A 16,783-nucleotide genomic window follows, 5' to 3' on the forward strand; every position below is an offset into this window, starting at 1 on the left:
TATTAAAAAAATTATATTGAGTCAGTAGTGCTTTCTAAAACTCTAAATATAAATAAATTACATTAGTTCCCGATAATTTTTAAATCAATTTTTGACGATAATTCAAGTTGTAATGAAAATTTTAATTAAATTTAATTTAAATAAAATTATTTTTTAATACTGAAAGAGCTCGCAAAAGATAGCCAATTTTAGCGTTGCGGCATTGGCTTAAAAATTTGCCCCGTTTCCCCAGTTCGCCAGCCCGCCCAGTCGCCAAGCCACATTCGTAGATTGAACTTGTTTCTCCATCTTTTATTACGTTTACTGTTCTCTCTCTAGCAACATGGCAGACATCTCAAAAGAAGATCTTCGCAAAGAAATTGCCGGTAAGTGGTGTTTTTTCATTCAGTTTTATACTAAAGTATGCAAAATTGATAAAACTTAGTTTGTAATTTTTTTCTGAACATTTTTTCTTAATGGATTTTCATGGGTTAACAGTCAAAAACAGGCATTTTACTCTTGGTGCCATATTCATATCGGCTATACGTATAAACAATGGCTGAACGACGCTGTATTCCTATATGTACTTATACGTGAGATTTAATTTGGATTTTTCTCTGAAACTACAACTCTAAACGAAAAATGGTAGGAACAAAATCGGTGTAAAATATTATTTCTGATTTTCGTAGGAGTTTTTCTCCCCGGTTTTCTTATTATTTTAAGACTTTTTTCCGAAAAATGACTTCGTTGATTGACGATCAGAGTGTACTTCATCGACTCAACGTAGATATGTTGGCATATAAATTAATGTTTTTTGCAGCAATGGAGAGGCGACAGACAAAACTTCTATTGAGAAAAAGATTGCTTATACATTGGGGAATATTTTTTGTCGTTTGAGTTTTTGCGAAAAGTTATTCGTTTAGGTGTAAATACCTTTGAAAGTATTCTCATCCATTGTGTGGTGGATATGCTGTGTTCATACGCCTGTCGCTTCCATTTTATTTTTGATAGGCTTGGGCTCGTTTTTTTAAAAAAACCTTTTCGTTCTTAATTTTTTTGTTTTAATTGATCAAATATTTGAATCTGATAGTATATTTTATCATATTAGTTGTATTTATAAAAAATTTGGTAATTAGATATTGAAAATATGAAAAAGTGTATATTTTTAGATATTACTCTTGGAATTTGTTATTTATTATATGCCTAATAAACAAATTATATTTGATTTTTGCAAATAAATTTTAAAACATTTATTTTATGCACACATGCGCACTGAAATTGCCGCGAAACGACCTCCTACACACACACACAACAAAGCCATTACTTGCTAGCATGGGGGAAAGTGGGAAAAATTGGCATCTTGATATTCTTGATGCATTGAAATAACTGATAAAATTCATGTTTCCACATCCATATATTAGGCCGGTAAAATAAAGTTCTAGAGGACGGATTAAATTATTTCCGTATTATTTTTTACTATGACCAAAAAATACTCCATCCAACAAGAAGCGACAGCACCTGTCGGCTCCTTTGATGTTCAGGGGACAGAAATATCGGTCGGAGAATGGTAGTGGTAATACTTCTACACTAAGAAAAGTAATGAGGAATTCGTTCAAAACAGTAGGAAATTTGAGTTACACTGAGAAACAAAGTAATAATTAAAACTAGTGTTTTTAAGTTGATCTATTTAATATTAATTGTATTTTTTTCTCTAAAATTTAATATAACCCATACATCAATTTTGTACTGATAAGTAAAAAGGTTTTAAGTTAAAAATATCGATTTTGACGAAGTTTTTTAAATGTAAATGCTTAGTTGAATCTAATAGTTAATTTCAAAACAGAGATGAAAATTTCTATCGATTTCTATTTACATTTTTTCGTATTAAAAAACTTTGTCAAAATAGATATTTTTGATCCAAGACCTTTTTACTTAGTACCTACATAATTATACTTTCAAATTTTCTATTAACTTTGTCTTAGGTTGATGACTTTTTTTGTTTCCTTTTGAGAAATTTCTTTGAATGTCTATTGACCTCCAACACCACTATATTCTCGCTGCATGAGGAAACTCTGCGACTGAGGCTAGAATGACTTTATTCACCTTCGATTTCTTTCTGTCCATCTGAGGTTTCTGGAAACTCTGCTTGTACTGTACCAAATTCAATTCGCCTGGATATATAACAATTATCCCATCACATCTAGCATCTAATACCTGGGAATTAATCTATCAGCTAAAAACAATATCGAAGAAGAGGTAAAAGAACAAATAATTAAAGCCCGTAGAACGGCCGGATGCCTAAACGACACAATTTGGAAAAACAAACACGTAAGAGTGCAAACAAAGGCCCGAATATATAAACCAGTTATTAGGCCACTTATGACTTATACGGCAGAAACAAGACCAGATACAAGCAAAACACAAAAATATCTGGAGACCAACGAAATGAAGATCTTAAGAAGGATTGCTGGAAAAAGACTACAGGACAGGGTAAGAAGTGAGGAAATCAGACGCATATGTGCGGTAGATAATATAAATACCTGGGTAAAGAACGGAAAAGAAGGGTAGAATAATATAAGCAGGATGTTTAAATCAAGGATAGTAAGAATAGCCAGGGACAAGTCACTGTTAGGCAGAATAAGTAATGGACACCCAAGGAAAAACTGGAATGACAATTTAGAAACAGAATGAAATGCACCGTTGAAGAAAAACAGGCAGTACTGCCTATATAAAAGAAAGAAGACATCAGATCTAGCATCTAGCTATCTTCTTAACCTGTTTCTTATTTTGTTTCCAATAGGATCCACGCCCAATTTTTTCTTATATACTCATTTCTAACATTATCTTTTCTAGTTATTCGCTAGTTCTAGTTATTAATAACTACGGGTTTAATACGGAACTTAACCTAACTCTAATGAACCTCTGCTTTCACACAAAATTTTCCAGTTTCAGCTGCATTCGCTCCCTCTAATTGTTACCGTCTGATACATCTCTTGTACCACTCTCACATATTCAGTCGGCACTCCTTTCCTACTTAGTACCAATAGGTTTCTGGTAACTTTTCCATATTTTCTCTCAGCTGTCATAAAATAAAAATTGATGTTGTGGACCTGCCTTGCATAAATTCAAAACGACTTTGATTTCTAGAACCGTACACTAAATTTGGTTAATTTCAAATGTACGATAACGAAAACAAATTTTGAATAGGGTGCTAAGATAAATGCTTAATGATCTGAACAAAATTAAGCAAATGTTTGTTTACTGGAAATAAAATAATACTATTGCAAATTAAATAAAACACTAAATAGCTATGTTTAAATTGTTTTTATTCTTTATTAAAAATCTGGGAATAAATAATTTTAATAGATAGGTACATATATGGAATCACATAAATGTTTGAAAATGAATCATATAAATGTTTAAAAGGAACTTCTCTCATTGCCCAACGATCGTTTACCTGCTACGATTTCTCAGTCTCGGAACTGAAAAGAGAATTATTTGTTTACGATCTAGTGGGGCATCCCAGTACGAACCACACAAGAAAATCCACCTTAGCGTGGAGCCATCACAATGAGAGTTTATTTTAACAATAGATATGTTTAATAGTATTATTCTTTTTTCTACAATTAGAAAAGACTAAACAACACAATAATTTTACAAATACATTCACATTATTTGTTAGGTTCAACAACAGTTGTTAGGGGTTAGGTTGAGAAATAAGAAATAATACATGAAACATGGCGGATCGTACGTGCGCAAAGAAATTTGGATCATGAAATAGTCAATGCTTTCGCTTCTTGTTGGATGGAGTATTCTTTGCTATGACCAACTTAAATATTTTTATTTCAGTTTGAGTAACATACACTTTATCTACTACATTTGGTTTGTTCCAACACGATTGAGAACCGTCATGTAACGATCACGTTATTTATAATTAATATTCCATGGGAACGAAATAATATGTTCCATGGTACTGCGCAGGACGGTGATCGTTACATGGACAGTTCTCAGTCATGTTGGAACAAACCTATTAATAGGATCATTTCCTCTTCTTCTGTTCTTCTTTTCAATATCTTACCCTTCATTTATTTCATTAATTTCATCAAATTGTCCTGATTATCAATGTATCGTCTTCCTCTTGCACCGGGCCATATACTTTTCTCAATATATCTCGAATGCCTTGAAATGGGCTTATCTTTTTTTTAAATTGAAAAAGACTGTATGACTTGTACACACTTCTAAGTAGGTCAAACCCGCAAACAGGTGTATGTTCTCAAAGAAAATGAAAGTGTGTAAAAAATTTTTAATAATCAGCTAAGTACTTTCAACACATTACGTGTCATCATGAGAGCTTCGTCCTATTATAAATCCTTCATAGAAGAGCAATTGTCAAAAATCATGGATACTGGGCAAAAGCCACAGATATCGGGTATAGAACCCTTAAAATTATAAAATTTCACATCTAAATTCTCTTTTAATGTAAAATTACAACTTGGCTGTTCACGTTAACTCACAATGGTTTGACGCAGCCATGTTGTAATTTTAAATTAAAAGAGAATTTAGATGTGAAATTTTATAATTGTAAGGGTTTTATACCCGATATCTGTGGGTAAGTTAGTTTTTGCTAGTAACATCTATCAATGTACTATTCATTCTTTCAGATGTACAGTTACAATCATTGAATAGTTTACAGGCTTACGTATCTAGGAGCCAATTTTTTTAAAATTTCACCTCGTTTAAACACACCTCTTACGTCAAAATGACGTTACCAGTACCAGTGGTGTACCTAGAATAGGTCGATTTAAATTAAAAAATCAAAATACAGTAGACTCCCGTAAGTTCGGCCACCTCGGGACCGGACCCTAGGCCGAACTTAAAAGTGGCCGAACTAACTGATGCTTATCTAAAATATGCCCATTTATTGTTTGTATGGATCCAGCAAAAACAAAACACTTGTAGATTAAGTAGAAGACAACACAGAGGAATACTCTGACATATATTTAACATAATATATGAAAAGATAGACCGTTACAAAAATACTATAAAACAATACTTACAGAACTCTAGGCCTAATAAAATTTAAAAATATTATTGTACATTGGTGGTTTGGCTTCTTAAACACTTAAAAAAAAGTCAGTAAATTTTTTCTGAATTTTCTTTTCTAATGATTTTTGATGTGCAAATTGTGTGACTAATGCTCAGAGAGCTGGCCGGACTAAGCGGAGACCGAACTAACCGAGGCCGAACTTACGGGAGTCTACTGTAATATAAATATATTTTACAAAATTTAACAAAAATGCCAAGGGCCATTAGTTGTCGAGGCATTAAGCTAAATAAAAAAAAATAACAAAATGGAAAGTATACAAACAAGTTTTTTTTGGAGGAGTTTGATATCGATTTATTTTATTTTTCAACACGCGAAATTTTTGACAAGTATTGACTTTTTCAAATTTTTTGACTTTAACATTTATCAGTTCCGTATGACACTGCAATTTACACAGTATTACAATATAAACATTAAGGTGTAAAGTGTAAACTATTCAGTGATCATAACTGTACTATTTTGTTGTGGAGTGGACAGTTTGAGTGTACTGCAACTCAAAAATCCTTTTGTTTATAAATGTTTTGTTTTTGTTTATAAATGTTATGTTATAAATCTATTTAATCTTAGTTTTAATTAAATTTATAAAATCAAAAACATTATGTTCAGCTTCACTATATGTCTTAATGATTTAACAACTGCAAAATGTGATAAATCATCAACTATAGTCCTGTCGCCAGGGGGGGTACAACGGCCTCCTTAATTCAGATGGACTTACCCAAGATTTTTTTATATATTTTGACCCGTAGAATACGAATTTTTTGGGTAACAGTTGATCCGGATGTCGATAAGATTGTTATAGACGAAGAACTTGAGGAATTACATAACAGCGATTTCTCGCAAAACAAAACATCTTTTTGTATTTTTTGGGTCATACTCTACCTACTCGTTCGATTTTAAATGAGAAATCATTGAAAACATCACTCACGCACTAGGTGTTTCTAGCTTTGTTTAACAATAAACTAATAAATTTTTAGCAATGCAAATAATCAAAACCGATATAATTTGACTTTCAAATGCGGTAAGCAGAATTGTTATTTTATTTTTTAATCAAAAAGTTATTCAGGTTCAAAAATTGCAATTTTTCGATTTTTTGAAAGTTTAACCCCGTTTATCTCGAAAACTATGCATTCTAGGAAAAAACTTGTAGGAATATTTTTTGCTTAAAATGACCCAAAAAATACAAAAAAATGTTTTGTTTTGCGAGAAATCGCTGTTATATAATTCCTCAAGTTCTTTGTTTATAACAATCTTATCGACATCCGGATCACCTGTTACCCAAAAAATTCGTGTTCTACTTGTCAAAATACATAAAAAAAACTTTAGTAAGTCCATCTGAATAAAGGAGGCCGTTGTACCCCCCTGGCGACAGGACTACTAATACTGTAAAATATTTTTTCCATTTAACATATTGAACGCCACGTGATTTGTATTTAACTCATGTGGCCTGAAGCCAAAAACAAAAAATTTTAATGTGGCAGTTAATGTATTACAAGTTGGTTTTGTCACTCGTTCTGCTATATCTGCATGTATTAAATCACCAATTCTTTTGTTTCCAACATACCTACTATCTTTGAGTTGGCTTTTAGGCTAAGTTTGTTGTTTGTTTACATGCAAATGTTAATGTCTTTTATTGAAAAGCTAATTTATTTGTTTAATAATCATTTAATTGTATACATATCTTTTTTGTGCAGGCTTTATTATTTCGGTTGTGGTTGATCCACTTATAATGAGGTGATTGGAATTTTTATTGGTATGTAATTGTTTAAACATCAATTACCAACTTACTCATTATTAATGTATTACAGTTGATTAATTTTTAATGTTAAACAATTTGCAATAAAAGCGTATACTATTATGAATCTAAATATTAATACAGTAGACTCCCTCTTTAATGAGAACTGAAATGGCAGACTAATTAACGTGTTATAAGCTGATCTTGTTATCTGACAACAATAATATTGTGCATACATATGAATATGTAGGCTGTTTGAAATCAAGATGATTATTTTTTGAGTTGGCTATCAAATACCTATTTTATTAAGGGAGTAGGCGCAAAATCTTGGTCCAATGCAATTTAAATGAATTAATTTTTTTTCGAATCCTGAAAAAAACTAATAAAAATTTTTGAAAAATTTAAACGCAGAATGAAAGATTATTATTACCGAGGGCCGAAAGTCCCTTAGAGTAAACAAAAAATTTCTGTTGAATGAAATACTTATTTGAAATTAAAAATCACACTAAATTTTCTCTTTTCTTTCACCCCTGTAACTTATTAAAATAAACGTTATAGAAGCTTTCAGGGACTTTCGGCCCTCGGTAATAATGTAGTCTTTCATTCTGCATTTAAATCTTTCTAAAACACTTATTAGTTTTCTCAGGATTCGAAAAAAATGAATGCATTTAAATAGCGTTGGACCAAGATTTTGCGCCTACCCCCTTAATCCAAATGATGTTATTTCAACCATTATAAATCATTTATTTTACAGCCATCTTAAAAGATGCCGACCTTTCATCCACTTCTGCCAAGAAGGTGAGACAGGAGCTAGAGGAGAAACTAGAAACAAATCTACAATCTAGAAAGAAAGAAATTGACGATTTGGTAATGGAATTCGTCAGTTCAAAGCAGGACAAGAAGAAGGGCGGTAAGAAGAAGGCAGAATCTGAGGAAGAGGAGGAGGAGGAAGAAGAAGAGGAGGAAGAGGTAAACTTTTTGATAGAATTAGTAAAAATACTTTTTACAAAAGATCCTCTCGTAGGTTATTATTAATGTAATTATTTTCTTCGAAATTAGGAACCTTCTGAAGATGAGAAAAAGAAAAAACGCGCCTCCACTGGTAAGAAGCCAGCAGCAAAGAAGGCAAAGAAAACATCAGAAGATGAATCTGCCAGCGAACAGAGCGATGGCGATTCTGAAGAAGAATATTCACCCAAAAAGGCAAAACCAGTCAAGACACGCAAACTTCCCCCCAAGAAGAAGAAGGGTTCCGAATCTGACTCAGATGAAGACTGGGGCAAAAAGAAGGGAAAGAAGGTGAGTTCGTAGGATTTGTAGGTTCTTAGTATTACTCTGGGCTAATTAGCAAAATTCATGGAAAAGTTATTTACCAGCAATTTTATTGCTGGAATCGAATTATAAGATCTTCCATATTAATAATATAGGTATGCAAAGTCCGCAGATAGTGTGCTACTTTTTTTATAAACAAAATGGCGCCGACAAATCGTATTTTTTTTTTCAATTATTGCTCTATAACTCCGAAGAGTTTAACTTTACAACAAAAACACTCAAATAAAAATTCACCGCAATTAAATTCTGCATAGAGATATGTTTTTCACGATTTACTCCGACGAAAATTTTCCTCGAAAAATGCGGGTTTTCCTAACAAAAACTCTAATTTTCAAATAAAGTTTTAGGTAAATAATTATTAATCAATAATTAAATAACTTACTTTAAATTTAAAAAAAAAAATAGTTATAATACGCTGGTCTAATTAGTAAAGTACAAAGAAAGGTTATTTACCAGCAATTTTATTGCTGGAATCGAATTATAAGATCCTATATATTACTAATATAGGTATGCAAAGTCCGTAGATAGTGTGCTACTTTTTTTATAAACAAAATGGCGCCGACAAATGGTATTTTTTTCAATGATTGCTCTATAACTCCGAAGATTTTAACTTTACACCAAAAACACTCAAATAAAAATTCACCTAAATTTTAATTCTACATAGAGACATGTTTTTCCCGATTTGCTCCGACGAAAATTTTCCTCGAAAAATGTGGGTTTTCCCAACAAAATCTCGAATTTTCAGATAATTTTTTTGGGCCAGTAATTATTTATTAATAATTATATTATATAGCTTAGTGAATTAAAAGCTTTCTTGGTATAGATTATAAATTCAGAAGTTGGTGAAAATGAAACGAATATTTTAGCAACAATTCAATTGTTAATTAACAATTTACAGTCGCGATAACAAATAAAAAAAAACTTGAGACATTGATCAAACTTAGAAAGGTTATAAAGGTGTGATGCCTATTTAATATTTTGTCGACAAAATATAAATTTTTCATTTTTTTTTCATAATCTTTAAATGTTTAAAAAAATTGTTATAAACAAATTAGCATTTCTCAGAAATTGTTTATTATATTCTAATTTTAAAAAATACTTAAAATGCGTATTTCATAGGTCTTGAAAATGAATGCTTTAAAAAAAATTTCCAACCATTTGCAAAAAAGTTATGAAACAGCAAAGTAAATATACGATATCTCCGTTGTTAATAATTTGTTTTAGTTGTTTCAAAGCTTAAAAGTGATTATGTATTTTTTATGGGAAATAAGCCACAATTTTACTAAAAAATGAATTTATTAACGTTTCGAAGCCCAAATCGGGTTTCGTTGTCAAAATACAAAATACAAAAAGTGAGTCTATGGTACAATCTAATTACTCACAAAGAATGTCAAAAATTAGTGCAATGGTTATATTTTAATCAAAGATTAAAAATACTTTTTTTGTAATTTTTAGCGCAAAAGTAGGCCTGATACGCAGCATACATTATTTATTTAAAAGTGTACGATGCGCGGCCGCCGGTCGTCGCTCCGAGTGAAAATTTTAGCTACAGTACTGTATTATTCTACTTCCGCGCTTGTAAATTACAAAAAAATATATTTATAATCTTTAAAGAAAATATAACCATTAAACGTATAATCGATATTTTTTGTAAATAATTAGCTTGTACTTTAAACTCACTTCTACACTTTGAAAGAATTAAAAAAAATTATAAACACCGTAGTAATCGTATGTTTACTTTGCTGTTTCATTATTTTTTTGCAAATGGTTGCAAAAAAGTTTTAAAGCATTCATTTTTAAGATATTTGGAATGCGCATTTTAGCTATTTTTTAAAATTATAATATAATAAAAACTTTCTGAGAAACGTTAATTTGTTTATAACTATTTTTTTAAACATTTAAAGATTAAGCAAAAAAATTAAAAATTTATATTTTGTCGAGAAAATGTTAAATGGGCATCTCATCTTTATAAGATTTCAAAATTTGATCAGTGTATCATAATTATTTTGCTTATTATTGCGACCGTAAATTATTAATTAACAATTTAATTGTTGCTAAAATATTCGTTCAATTTACACCAGCTTCTGGAACTATAATCAAAACCAAGAAGGCTTTAAGTCACCAAATTATTTAATTTTTGGTAGATAATTACTTATCTAAAGCTTTATTTGAAAATTAAAAATTTTGTTGGGAAAACCCGCATTTTCCAAAGAAAATTTTCGTCGGAGCAGATCGGGAAAAACACGTCTCTATGCAGAATTTAATCACGGTGAATTTTTTTTTTTTTGTGTTTTTGTTGTAAATTTAAAATCTTCGGAGTTATAGAGCAATAATTGAAAAAAACACGATTTTCGTGCGCCATTTTGTTTATAAAAAAAGTAGCACACTATCTGAGGACTTTGCATATAGTATTAATATATAGGATCTTATTATAAATAACTTTTCCCAAAAATGGCCTATTCTCCGATAATCAGCCCAGACTATATGTCTATTTTGTGTGTGTATTGTGTAGTTTTGTATCTTTAAGTTCAAAGAAACTGAGAAACTCCGCAAATCCCTGTAAATGAAAATCAGGAAGATTTGAAGACTCCGATAATATTCTTTATAGTATAGATTCATTAATACAGTTACGATTGATTGCTAGCTTCTTTTTGCTTTTATTTGATATAATGTACTCCGTTTATCACAGATTCACAACAGTAGCAACAAGATAAGTGAATAACAATACAATATTTGTAATTTAAATTTTCGTCAATGAAATTTATTTACAGCATATTTACAATAATATTAAAGAAAGCTGCAGATTTATCTACATTTATCATTAATAAAACAAATATATCAGTAATAATAAAATTTATCATTAATAAAACATTATTAAGTAAATTAAAATGGTATGAAAAATAACACTCTTTGCACCATTAAGCCAACAAAAAGTTGAGATCAAATTCTTTTTGTATGGAAAAATGGTGCTACATTATTGTATAATATAACTACTAATTTTACTAAATTTTGGTAATTTTAGCTTTAAAACTATACTACATTTTATATTCAGTACATTATTATATGAAACGATTCCATTTGGTTATTAATAAGATACAAAATAACATCCATGATCGAAAACATCAATGTCCAGTTTTTGAGTGCATTGAGCATCATATGCAAATTTTGGAGTAAAATTTTTGTTAGTGTCCATTCAGTTCCTTTTAGATTGATTTCATATTTTTTCTCCCCTACAAGCTACACATAAGCTTTTCCAAATTTCTCCAAGTGTCTATTCAGTAGCTTTTAGATCAATTTAATTTTTTTTCTTTCTTTAAAGATACTTTACTTCATTGTCATTGATGCTATAAATCTATTTTGTCATTCTCATTGGCAATGTAGACAAAGTTGAGAAATTCAAATATCTTGGATTTTCCTTAAACAATAAGTCATATTACCTCTACTTCGATTTGCTTATTGTCTTGGTCTCCAGTGTATTATTCTCTGTGTCCATCTGTTATCCGACATTCTAGCTATGTGCTCTCCCCAGTTCCACTTAAGGGTCATAATTCCTTCTGTGGCATCTATCACTCCTGTTTTTAGTCTTATTTTCTTGTTCGTAATCTGATCTGTACGAGAAATGCCTAACATTGAGCGTTCCATGGCTCTTTGGGTAACACAAATTTTATTTCTTACTTTCGTGGTTACTGTTGAAAGCATCTGCACCATATGTAAGTACTGGCAACACGCACTGATCAAAGACTTTTCTTTTGAGGCACATAGGCAGTTTTGATTTAAGGGCATAACTCAGCTTGCTGAATGCCATCCAAGTGAGTCCTATGCGGTGGCTTGTTTGTATGTTTGATCATCTCTTCCTATGAGTATCTCATGCTCTAAATACTTATAAGAGGTGGTTTCTTCAATATGCATGCCATTTACTGAAATCTTTTTGCTTGACACAAGATTTTGTCATGATTTGTGTTTTTGTGTAGTTGATTTTTAATCCAACTTGTAGGGAGATTAGGTATAGGTTCTCCAGTTGCTGCATCATCGATGCTGTCATCGAACCTCAAATGACAAGTATTTCTCCATTGACATTAATTTCTTTTTCACTCAGATTTGTGTTCTTAAACATACTCTTACAATGTTGTAAAGAATTTTGGCGAAATTGTGTCTCCCTGTCCCACTCGCAGTTTTACTTTAAATGTGTTGGTCCTTTTATCTGCCAGGTTCGTGTTTGCTGTCGCATTTTGATAGATGTACCTATTTGATCATAAATAAATAAATAATAGCTTTATTACCCAACAGTTTCCCATTTCTAGGGTAAAAATTTGAAATACATTTTTCAGTTAGCATATAATCAGTATGTTGAAAATAAAGAGTGAGAACAATTAAATTAAACAAGATAACTATGTAAATAAGAAATAAAAAAAAATTAACAATTTAAGGTACTCTATAAACCAATGCGGTTTCAACTAGATGATTAATTGAGCATGAAAAAATATCACAATGGTTGCATATTTTGTTATAGTTATCGCACATAACATAAATTGGTGACTTTAGTAACATGTTTGTTCTCATGCGTGGACAAGTAAACACGATAGTTGACCTAGAAGATGTTCGTGGCACATTAAATCTAATTTGGTCTAATATATCGCTGCAGTCAATACAGTTGTGTAATAACTTAAATAAAAATGAAACCGAAAATATAACTCTTCTTAACTCTAAACTTACAATATCAAACCTGTTACATAACAAATCGTAATCATAACCATGAGCAGGATATACTCCATCAACCTTAAATGCTAAATATTTTAAAAGTTTCCATTGTACCTTTTCAATCTGTTGCATATAACATCTATAAATAGGATACCAAATTAAGCTACAATATTCTAGTTTTGTTCGCAGTAAAGATAGATACAGCAGTTTAATTGGTCTTATATCGCTAAAATTTCTACAGTTTCTGATGATAAAACCGTATTTTTTCATAGCATCAGATACTTTCTGCCCAATATGGTCATTAAAGGTTAATTTTGAATCAATTATAACTCCTAAATCTTTAATGCTATTACATTTTTCCAGTTCTGACCCCTGAATTACATAATTAAAATCAACCTTATTTTCCTTTCTAGAATATCTTACTACTTTACAATTATTGACATTAAGAAAACGTTTGTTTTTTATACACCAAGTATCTATATAATTTAGAGATCGTTTTGCAAATCTATACAGTTAGCAATTGTTTTAATTTCACAGTATATTTTAAGATCATCCGCAAAACATAATTTTCTGTTGTTGATATCTAAAAATAAATCGTTGATATAATATAATAGGAACAACAATGGACCTAAGTTTGATCTCTATGGAACGCCGGATGCAGTAAAGATTAATTCTGATGTGAAACCATTATATGATACAAATTGGCTCCTGCCTATTAAATAGCTTTCAAGTAACTTTAAAATGTTTACAGAAAATCCTAAATTTGATAATTTAAAGAGAAGGTATTTGTGATCAACCTTGTCAAACGCCTTAGAAAAATCAGTATATATTACATCTACTTGACCTTGTACATACAAAACATCTGATATATTTTGAGTTATTACAGTTAAGTTTGATACAGTAGAGCGTTTATTTATAAAGCCATGTTGATAAGGTGATATCCATCCCCTAAAGGCAAGCGTCCACAGACCCGCATCGTACGCAACGGATTTTAGTTTGCCTTGTACAGAAACTTATGCAACCGCGTCCACTGATCCGCATCGTACGGATCGCATTATCGATTGTCAAACTAAAATCCGTTGCGTACGATGCGGGTCTGTGGACGCTTGGCTTAACAGAGGGGTATATACGATTATATACAGTTACTTCGAAAACCTTTGAAAAATTGGATAACGAAAGATACTAGTCTGTAATTGGACACATCAGATTTCGTTCCGTTTTTGAATACAGGGCATACTTATGCATTTTTCCACAGTTCGGGATAAGTTCCTGTTTTTATTGATAAGTTCAAATTTTTGAAGTGACTTTACAAATATCCGAGAACAATCTTTGATTAAAAAAAGCGTTATATTCAGTTTTAATCATTTGTTTTATTATTTTTCGCAACCTTTTAAATTCATGCATATAAAGTATATTCCCTGTTTTCTTATAATTTTTGATATTTTTTGATTTCAACTTTATTATTCTAATTATTTCCGCATTGTACCATGTAGGATATTGACGTTTATAATTTCTGTATATTGGTACACACATATCAAATAGTAATGCATATATCATGTTTATATAGCGATGATCTATACGGCACTCTGTTAACATTTTTAAGTCTTTTAACATTTTTTGATGACTTATTGTGTCGAAAGCTTTTTCATAGTCAACAAATATCAGGACTAATACTTGATTATTAATAAGATTGTTATTGTTTCAGGGTGGCGGCGGAGGCAAGAAAGGAGGTAGCGGTTACACAAAAGTAATGAACTTATCTCCAGAATTGGCAGCGTTGGTCGGTCAGGACACGATGGCTCGGCATGAAGTCGTCAAGAAAGTATGGTCTATAATCAAAGAAAAAGATTTGTACGATCCCAAAAACAAACAGTACGCCATCTGTGATGATGCATTGATGAAGGTCATCGGAACGAAACGTTTCCGCACGTTCGGTATGATGAAGTATTTGAAGAATCATTTCATCAGCTAAATTTTCTGCGTATTCGCCAACTAGCGCCCATTTATCCTTTCCGGAGTACTCAAGTTTGAGTACGTTTTTTTCAGTAGTTTGGTGTTTGTATTATTGTGCTAGTTGGTGTTAAAAATATAAATGTTAAATAGAGAATTTCAAATAAATATTTTTATTATAAGCCCGATTAGGACTGATTTAGTTTTAAGTTTTATTAAACACGAGTTTCTTTTTTTATAATAAAAAAATGTATCAGAATATCCGTAATGGTTTTGTGTAACTGTGCACCTGTAAATGTTCTGTAACTGTATGAGTATGTGCAGATTTTTATTAAATAAATAAAACTATGGAATAAGTGTTTCATTACATCAAGTTCATCCCAAAAAACATGCCCTAAATACAAATTGCATTATTATTAATATACATATTGTTATGCTCTATTATATCTCTTTAATTAGATTGATTAGCAAATTCTTACTTTAATTAATTATCCAATTATTTTATTTACTGCCTATGTAAAAACAAAACTAAATTTTCCAATCAATTTTCTTAGGGGTAAATTTGTATTGGATACAATACCTGTGGCTTCTAATATTTCTGATTGCTTACTTCTTCCAGGGTGGAAACAGGGAAATTGAAAACACTCAATATCATATAAATGTAATCTATTGTTTTTATCAAATAAGCCGTGTACATGTGATTCAAAAAATATTAAATTTAAACTTTGTTGCAACAATCTCTTACTTAATAAATTAAATTCTAACTCTGATATCTCCTTGTTTTGACAAAAAAAAATTATTTAATTAATTTATCATTTACTCATACACAATTTAATAAAATTTACTTTTCTTCATTTGACTTGACTTTTCAATTTTTAATTGACTAACTGCGGAAAAAAACAGTTCAATAAAAAAATAAACAAATATTGGTTTGATATAAACAAATTTTCTCCATTCCGACAAATGATTTGACTAACCTTTTTGTTTCTTCACTCCCTCGTTCTCTGGATTGTGCCATTGTTGATTCTCCCAACACATACTCTCTGGATGTTGCGAAAAGGTCCCTCTTGTCAAGACCGCTTCCAAAAATCATACAGGATTTGCTCGAATTCTGCTACTCAGTTTTCCTTGTTCGATATCTTGTGTAAAAAGGTATTAAGAGGATCGGTACGTATTTTCGGCTGCAATGCTATTCAAATGGGGATTCATTTTTTTCGAATCCTGAGAAAACTAATAAGTATTTTTGAAAAATTTAAACGCAGAATGAAAGATTACGTTATTAGCGAGGGCCGAAAGTCCCTGAGAACTTCTATAATGTTTATTTTAATAAGTTACAAGGGTGAAAAACTAAGAGAAAATTTAGTGTGATTTTTAATTTCAAATATCTCATTCAAAATAAACTTTTTATTTATTCTAAGGGACTTTCGGCCCTCGGTAATAATTTAGTCTTTCATTCTGCGTTTAAATTTTTCAAAAATATTTATTGGTTTTTTCAGGATTCGAAAAAAATGAACACAATGCCGTGGTAATATTTTCCAATATAATATTGTCAGTCAGACACTGACAATCAGTGACAATTTTAAATATTTGACATTGCATCGGGAATATTTTGAGTTATTGATTTGTGTATTTGATAAATAATTGATTAAGGACGTGAAATTAATAAAAAGTTATTTATTGTGTATTATTTGTGGCAGATCCAAGCAGAGAATACATTAGGATAATATATTCTGTGATCCAAGTATTTTGTTGTTAAAGATGTTCAAAATTGTAAGCGTTCCATAACAATATATTATTAAAAAATCACTTTAAAACTTTTTCTCTTTTCTCGATTGAGTATTAGTTTTTGTTGTAGGGTAGAAGCCCCGGTTATGGCCACATTAAGCAATTTTCTTCATTGTAATGAATAAAACACTAAACAAATTTTAAAATTAAACGATGGAAAAATTCCTATACTTGGTGGGAAATCTTACCAATGAGTCTTCAAA

At 30.7% G+C, this 16,783-nt stretch overlaps 1 protein-coding gene across 1 annotated transcript; it reads left to right on the forward strand.

Annotated features, from left to right (window-relative positions):
• The first annotated feature begins 211 nt into the window (after positions 1-211).
• LOC114331198 (uncharacterized) lies at positions 212-15,151 on the forward strand. The gene is made up of 4 exons (XM_028280692.2): positions 212-365; positions 7,570-7,784; positions 7,875-8,114; positions 14,551-15,151. Exons 1-4 carry the CDS (start codon positions 323-325, stop codon positions 14,815-14,817), a joined length of 765 nt encoding a protein of 254 aa, XP_028136493.1. The 5' UTR covers positions 212-322; the 3' UTR covers positions 14,818-15,151.
• The last annotated feature ends 1,632 nt before the right edge of the window (positions 15,152-16,783 follow it).

The sequence above is a fragment of the Diabrotica virgifera genome, chromosome 9 (genome assembly GCF_917563875.1).
Source record: "Diabrotica virgifera virgifera chromosome 9, PGI_DIABVI_V3a".
Classification (NCBI taxonomy): Eukaryota; Metazoa; Arthropoda; class Insecta; order Coleoptera; family Chrysomelidae; genus Diabrotica; species Diabrotica virgifera.